Source organism: Danio rerio, chromosome 25 (assembly GCF_052040795.2).
Source record: "Danio rerio strain M-AB ecotype USA chromosome 25, GRCz13ab, whole genome shotgun sequence".
Taxonomy (NCBI): domain Eukaryota; kingdom Metazoa; phylum Chordata; class Actinopteri; order Cypriniformes; family Danionidae; genus Danio; species Danio rerio.
Window position 1 is genome coordinate 5,370,733 of NC_141045.1, and position 8,339 is coordinate 5,379,071.

At 38.1% G+C, this 8,339-nt stretch overlaps 1 protein-coding gene and 1 long non-coding RNA gene across 38 annotated transcripts in view; both read right to left on the reverse strand.

Moving 5' to 3' along the window:
- syt7a (synaptotagmin VIIa) overlaps window positions 1–7,028 on the reverse strand; it is a 214,020-nt gene extending 206,992 nt beyond the window's left edge. For 17 of the 37 annotated variants that reach the window (XR_015525969.1, XR_015525964.1, XR_015525967.1 and 14 more), the window contains exon 1: window positions 5,215–5,264. Coding sequence is in view for 6 of the 37 variants with exons in the window: in XM_087311462.1 (XP_087167588.1) it covers window positions 6,853–6,886 (34 nt within the window). In the remaining 31 variants the exon portion in view is untranslated. Of the gene's footprint in view, window positions 1–5,162; window positions 5,265–6,852 lie in introns of those variants that run through there. The other 20 variants (XR_015525965.1, XR_015525957.1, XR_015525956.1 and 17 more) reach the window with 2 other exon arrangements.
- LOC147837644 (uncharacterized) lies at window positions 334–5,264 on the reverse strand. The gene is made up of 2 exons (XR_015526136.1): window positions 2,783–5,264; window positions 334–2,670 (listed from the first exon to the last, which is right to left on the reverse strand). It is a non-coding gene; the product is annotated as an uncharacterized LOC147837644 (long non-coding RNA).
- Window positions 7,029–8,339: the final 1,311 nt, after the last annotated feature.

An 8,339-nucleotide genomic window follows, 5' to 3' on the forward strand; every position in this document is an offset into this window, starting at 1 on the left:
CGAATTGTATTTGTATATTTTTAAATTGTGTATTTAATGTACGAACTAGATTTGTGTATTTTTAATCATGTTTTGAATTTACGGAATGGATGTGTATTTTTGCATCGTGTGTTGATTTTACGAACTAGATTTGCGTATTTTTGAACCATGTTTTGAATTTACGAACTGGATTTGTGTATTTTTTAATCGTGTTTTGAATTTACAAATTGCATTTGTGTATTTTTGCATCGTGTTTTGATTTATGAAATGGATTTGTGCATTTTTAAATCATGTTTTGAATTTATGAACTGTATTTGTGTATTTATAAATTGTGTTCTGAATTTACGAATTGAATTTTTGTATTTTTGAATAGGGTTTTGAATTTGGTGAAAATGCAAAGAACAAACTGATAACTGAATAAATAATATGCATTTTGTTTGTGCCCAAACTCAACACAACAAACAAAACTTTACTGACAGAACTCAAGAGGGCAACATTCACTCAGTCCACTGCACACTTTTACTCTTTGTTCAAACTACTTATGTAAAATGAGCTGAAACTACACAATTCTTGGTTATTTCTTGGGACAACTTAATTGTTTGATGTACAGCCCACATTCATTTGAACACATAAATTCATTCACTCAATTGCTCCAACATAAATCAATTGTGTGGAACCCAGCATTTTTTCCCAGTGTAAAGCTATTTTAACAGAAGAAGAGCAACTTATGAATAAAACTGACTGATGAGTACACACAATTAAAATGATGCTAATTGCCAGTAACCCATTGGGAATCTATTGCTTTTGTGCACAACCACTTGCCCAACACCATTAAAGAACATAATAATACCATTATCATATAACTCGTAATCCATTTAACTTGTTTATTGTTGTCTTTTCTCAACACCTAGATAAAAGGCCAAGCTCAGCAGTCGTGCAGCGATTAAAACAATAATGAACTGACACTATTGGTCTTTGTAGACATGACAGTTTTGCTCATTTATATTATAATACGAAGCTTCCTTTGGGAACAATTAGGTATGCTTGAAGGTAGATGCTAGCAGCATTAACCATCAGTCAAAAGCATGTTTCTCCATTGACAGCCATTCAACATTTGCAGTGCACAAGTAATGTGTACACCGGAAAAGATGTTTCATCAGTGATAGATGTTTTTGGTTGGTTCTTAACATAATAAAATAGATTTTTCCATTTCTCTTCTATGACGTTTATAGCCAAGGATGATAGGCTTGAATTAAATGTGCATTCATGAAGCAAAGATGGCGGCATTCAAGTAAATCTGCAACTGAACTGAATGGGAACGCAAACTCATTCATGAACAACTGGAATAAACAAAAAACACCAATGATCTTACATAAAAATTACTAGTTAAATACGTTTATAAGCAACGTCAGGTCAGAGGAGCGACTCTCAGTGTTCGGCTGCCATCTTTGACCTGGCTTCTCAAAGGTTTTTAAAGCTCTTGAAGGTGGACGTTACATTTCTAAACAGGAACAATAACTGTAGCTTTCTGGACAGTATTGAGATCTATTTATGACTATCTAGGAGTGTTTTCGATGTAAATGTTTTTAAGCCAATCTGAAAGTGAACCAATCATTCAATAAAACTTTCCTTTGCAAGGTCTGTAACTGGTTTGGTGAACAAGCGTTACTCTGCAGAATGGGAAGAATCTGACAATGACAATTATGTAGCCAAAAACAAGAAAATTTCATCAGTGACAGATCTCTTTGCTTGGTTCTTAACATAATAAAATAGATTTTTCCATTTCTCTTCTATGACGTTTATAGCCAAGGATGATAGGCTTGAATTAAACGTGCATTCATGAAGCAAAGATGGTGGCATTCTTAGAGTAAATCTGCAACTGAACTGAATGGGAACGCAAACTAATTCATGAACAACTGGAACAAACAAAAACACCAATGATCTTAAATAAAAATCATTCATTCAATTAAATATGGAGTAATTATACAACTAGTAACGTTTCTAAAGGAGCCTCAGATTCACTAGACATTAACCGTTTGTTGCAAGTACTCAATGTTAGCTGAAAACGAAAACTTTACTGTACTGCAGAAGTTTAACCCCAAAAAATCATGTCGATTTGACAGTTGATTTAAATACAGTCGTTGGAAATGAACAGTCTTCAACAGTGTATGGAGGCGAAGACAATTTGTCTCTCTTTATTTTAGTCTCTGTTTGTCTGTGTCTCTCCATCACTCTATCTCTCTTGCAGATCAACAGGATTGCATGAATAATACATGAACTGTCAATCATTTGGGCACATTATACCCCTCCTGTCATCTTCTGTGCCTCGGTGACACATCCATATTTACACACATACACTTTTTTTTTTTTCAGTGTTTGGTCCATTCCCTCACTTATCATCCACAATCTGTCCACTTCTTCATCCAATATAATCACGCACACACATACACAAAGCTATCCAGCATAAGGGCCGAGGCTGGAACTGATAAATGAAAACCAATCCTTGGATTTTTACATTTAGCCTTCCAATCTTCAATATTTGGTCCATTCCGGTGAGTGGATTCATCTATCAACACCACCAATCAATGAAACACACACCCCGAGAAACAATAATCAATTTCAAACCTGATGTTTCAATCCCCTAAACTTTATCATAGCCCATGAAGCTGTGCAGACGCAATCCATGACTTCCTACAAGAGATAAGCTTAATTAATCAATATCACATTTGTACTGTCATCTGTATTTATTAAAAACAAGTCATTAAAGGAAGAGTAACAAGCATGAAAGTTAAATATGTCTCACAGGAACAGTAGGAGAGCGGGTGAAGCTCCAGATTGTGTTTAATATCTACAGTCTGTTCCTGATTGGGTATTCGTTCCTCAAAACAAGATATATTATTAAACATTTTTAATTTTTTTAATCAAACATAATTAGGAGCTAGGTCTTCAAAAAAACCATGGTTGAGATCATTTATGTAGCCTAATAACATCTCCAAAAGCTTATAATCATTCAATTAATTAAAATGAATAAATCAACAACAAAAGAATAACTTGTAAAGATAAACTCTGTAATGTGTTTTCCCGCCTCCACATTGAAACGCATGAAGAATTATGCGAAATACTTCATGAGTTAACATAAAGCAGTTCCCAGTCAATTGAACTATCAACAAACGCACTCGCCAACTCGTAAAGGCTTTTAGTTACATGACTGAAAGTAAATACCAATGCTACTAATTGAGCGTTGATTTGTTTATAAAAGACGACAGGAATTTTGAAGGGAATGAATCGTTTTTGATTTGGAATATCACGCAACAGACGCCTGACAGACGAGCCAATAGCAAGATCACTCTCTGAGGAAGAACTGTTTTGGTTGGTGCTACAGGTATGCGCCCCCCGTGCTAAACAAATCACGCTGCGGTCACACTAGATTTTGACAATGCAAAATTCTGTCGTGCAGTGCTGCGAACAGGGGAGGGATTAGATGATTAGGATTACAAAAAGAGAGCGATTGGTCCATGTTTTAAATTTCTGTACAGGGAGGTCATGTTTTGATCTTTGATTGGTCTCACGCAGTCAAGTGATTCGATTTCGCAACTTGATGCATGACCTTGCGTTTCCGGTCTGACGCATTCGCATGCGTATGAATGGAAGTCTATGGGGAGAAAAGTCCAGTGTGATCGCAGCTTCACTGTTTGAATGTGAACAGGATCAAATGAAGCCATACTATTCGTAAGTGAACTGAAAGTGATATGACGAACAAAATAAATTAACGGCTTTTGAAATACTTCTATAATTTTTGTTTGCTTTATTTCAAAGCAGTTTTTTTTTTAAATACTTGTTTGATGGGTGAATGACTCAATGACCTGATCATCGCCACCTGCAGGTGTAAAACTGCAACTAGCAAACTTTAAATCAAAGGAATGGAGTAGTTAAGATTAAATCTAGTAGGTGCAAATAGTGATAAGAAAAAGATTACAAAATATGAACAAAAATGGTTGAACCTTCTCATTGGCATTTCGGGTAGCAGCATAAAAAAAAGAATGACTCATAAAGATAAACTCTGTCATGTACTTTTCCCACCTCACACATTGAGACGCATAAAGAATTATGTTGAAATACTAAATGAGTTAACTTAATAAATCACTTCCCATTCAATTAAACCATCAACAATCAAACTCTCCAACTCATAAAGGCTTTCAGTTACCTGAGTGACCATAAATCCCGACTGATTGGATGAATATTGTCTGTAGTTGATAATGGCGTTGGTTTGTTTCAAAATCAATGATTTTTGGAGCAACTGAATGATTCAGAATATCGCCTGTCCAGTTGAACGAACCAAAGGCATTCAAGTTCATTCTCTGAGAAAGAATTTCATTGGTTGGTGCTACAGGTAGCCCCTTGTGCTAAACGAGTCACTGTTTAAATTTGAACATGATCAAATGAACATGATGTCACATGAACAAAACAATCTAAGGGCTTCTAAACACCTTTATAATTCTTAAAGTTTGCTTTATTTCAAAGAAAAGTAAAAAATATATATACTTTTTAATAGGTGAGTGACTCGATGACTCGATCGTCGCCACCTGCAGGCGTTATAATGCAGTCATCAAAGTTTGGTTAAAAAGAATCAAGTAGTTGAGATTAAATCTAGTGGGTTTAAATTGTGAAAAAAAAAAAATACAAAATACAAACAAAAATGATTAAACATACTCATTGGAATTGTTCGTAGATTGACTAAATTGTATCTTAACTTGTAAATAATGCATGACTTACACTCATACACCAGTAATCAAAGAATTTCATTTACACTATTGGTTATTTTTGGAAACCACTTAAGAATCCTTCATCAGTTTTGATAATGGGGGTTAATCTGAATGTGCTGTCAACACCTAAAAGACCTGGTAGAATCTAATTTAGCATCTTTTTTATTCCAGCTTTGGTTGTCCTGCATGATATTTGAGTGCTCATCCTTGAACACCTTTCCATCCAAACCCCCAGTTTCATTCGCGCTACGGTTATTATCTCCTTACGGCCATTACCCCATATCAAACACCGTGTTTTGCTTTTGTGGCTCTCGGTGAAGCAGCATAAAAAAGGAGATAAACTCTGTCACGTATTTTTCCTGCCTCCAACAAACAAACTACTTCATGAGTTATACTTAATGAATTAACTTCATAAATCACATCAGAAACCATCAACAGACACACTCTCCAACTCGTGAAGGTTTTCAGTTACCTTAGTGACCGTAAATCCCAACTGATTGAATGCATCTACTGCTGGACTGTAGGCTAGGCCATGTTGGCGTTGGTTTAACAACAAACACCTGTCCTGTGGAACGAGCCAATAGCATTCAAGAGCTTTTCTTTGAGGAATAATTTCATTGGTTGGTGATAAAGGTATACGCCCCCTGGGCTAGACGAGTCACTGTTTGAATCTGAACAAGATATTAAATATGAACACGTAATATTAATTTGTGAGCGAACTGAAAGTGATGAGACGTGAACAAAATAATCAACAGGCTTTTAAAATACCTTCATAATTCTTGTTTGCTTTTTTTCAAAGCAAACATTTTCAAAAAATACTTTTTTGGATTGGTGAATGACTCAATTGTCGCCATCTGCAGGAGTGATAATGCAACCAGCAAACTTTGATTCAAAACAATCGAATAGTTGAGATTGAATCAAGTGGGTGCAAATTGTGATAAGATAAGAAAGAAAAAGAGGACAAAATAAAGACAAAAAAGGATTGAATCCTTTCATTGGGAATGCTCGTAGATTGAATAAATTGAATCTTAATTAGTAAATGATGCTTTAATTAGACTCTTACACCAGTAGCCATAGACTGTTTCCATTTACACTATTGGTTATTTTTGGAAACACTCATCAGTTTTGATAATGGGGGTTAATCTGAACGAGCTGTCAACACCTAAAAGACCTGGTGGAATCTAATTTAACACATTTTTTTAAAATTCTAGCTCTTGTTGTCTTGCATTAGCCTAATATTTGAGGGCTCATCCTTGAACACCTTTTCATCCAAACCCCCAGTTTCGTTCACGCTATGGTGATTATCTCCTCACGGCCATTACCCCATATCAAACGCTGTCTTTTGTGGCTCTCGGTGTAGCAGCAGGTGTTGCTGGCGGAGCCCGGACGCGCCTCCACTCTTAATTCCAGTCACCTCCGTTCCGGAGCCCCGAAGCGAATTCGTTTACCGTGGGAGGGACACCGGGGAAAATTGTAGTGGACACCCAGTGAATTCACGGGGAATCACGCTTCGGAAACACGTGGGAGAGCTGACACAAATAACATCCCACGATACCCCAGCAAAACGCCCACGGAATCATCATACACATTGACAATAACACCAAGACTCGCGTAGGGTGATGCGCATAACAGAGCACCGTCTGTAGCCCGCTTTGAGACGCTTTGACCTTGTGTTTTAGTCGCTTGTCCTTCTTCATGTGAGCATCTATCAAGGGCGAAGCGCACAACAAGTAGCCCCGATCGATAAGAAGGCATGCACGTATCGTTATGCAACAGCAGCCTTCGCGGGACCCCGAATGAAAGTTATTTATCAAAAAAACGCCATGCAACAGCGATCGCTGTCATTGCAAATGCACTGGAAGCGCGTGACAATGTCAAACTGTCATTAGTGCGCGCGCGCGCCTGTGCGTGCGCTCGGACAATGATGTAAAACAAGGGGGCAAAGAAGTGATGACCCCTTGACAGGTGCTGCTTACGATGCCCAGCTTACCAACCAGCTCGTGCACACAAATACAAACGAATGAATAAAGCACGCCACGGGCAGCACCGGACCAAGGTGAGCAGGAGATACTCCTACAAGTTTAATGGCAACACACGTAAAAGCGCTTACCTTTGCTGTACTCCTCCTCCCTGTTGAGATACATGGCTGCAGATTGATGATGGACTCCTGGCTGGATGGATGGTGTGACGTGATTGAAGTGCTTATTGTTACTCCACCTGGGGAAACTCTTGCGGTTCCGTGAGTGTTTATTGTGTCGTTGCTCGGCGGAGAGTCCTCCCAGAATTACGCGCGAGCAGGTTGTCTGCACACATCTCTCTCTCTCTCTCTTTCTCTCTCACTCTCTCTCTCTCTCTCCTTCCTCACACACTCGCGGTGACGTGCTCTGAGACATTGCCCCGCGGGTGGGGTGGGGTGGGTTTGGTGGGTTGGGGTAGAGGATGCTCCGGAGCTGTTATTGTGTCTATATGCATGCACATATCTACACATGTATCAATGTTTCGATTGTTTGACATGTTTAACAGTGCAAATGAATGCAGTATGCAGGCTCGTAGCCAATCTATTAAAAGGAGTGGCTCTTTTTTTTTTCAAAAAGTGGACCTTTTATAGTTATTCACCTCAAATTATGAGGTTCAAATACTGCATTTTAGTGCATTTAAGCAATAATTTGTGCTGGATTTGTCTATCGGATGGTTGTCATTACCACACTTTTTGATGCAACAAAAATACTTTCTATATTTTTATCGGTTTGCTTATTTGCAGCGCTTATCATACTATTTTTGTGTTTAAAATGTGTTTATTTACAATTGTGCATTTAAACTGTGAGTTATTATATATATTGTGATTCCATTCAGCTTTATTTGTATAGCGCTTTTACAATGTAGATTGGGTCAAAGCAGCTCCACATTAAAGATCCTAGTAAATGTAAACAGTGTAGTTCAGTTTTCAGAGTTTAATTTCAGTTCAGTGTGGTTTAATAATCACTACTGAGAGTCCAAACACTGAAGAGCAAATTCATCGATGCGCAGCTCTACAGATCCCGAACCATGCAAGCCAGTGGAGACAGCGGCGAGGAAAAAACATCACGAACTGACGAAAGTGAAGAATTAAAAAACCTTGAGGGAAACCAGGCTCAGTTGGGCACGACCATTTTAATTTCTCCACTGGCCAAACGTCTTGTGCAGAGCTGCAGTCTAGGCGCTGGAAGCTGGACCTCAGCAAGACTCGCCTGTGCCTGGAGCATCACAGGATTCAGTCTCATGCTCTCCACTCCTCCATGACCACCACAGCAGCTGCTCAGGATACGGCCTGGTCCAGGATTATGGAAACCTTGGGATCATCTCGTCGCTGGTCTTGGATCGAATCAGTGGCGCTGCATAGTCTGAGGGTCTCGGGATGGCCTAATGAGATTAGAATTTTAGAAATATGAAAAAAACACTTATTTTTAAAATGCTAATTTATTATCATCCATCATAAACAACAAACAAAAACAAAAAAAATCTGTTTAAAGTTGTTTTAAAATTAAAACTGTGGCCTATATGCAAATAACAAACTGTCCAGTTCATTTCCTCAGTCAGACATTGTCCATTTAAATCATG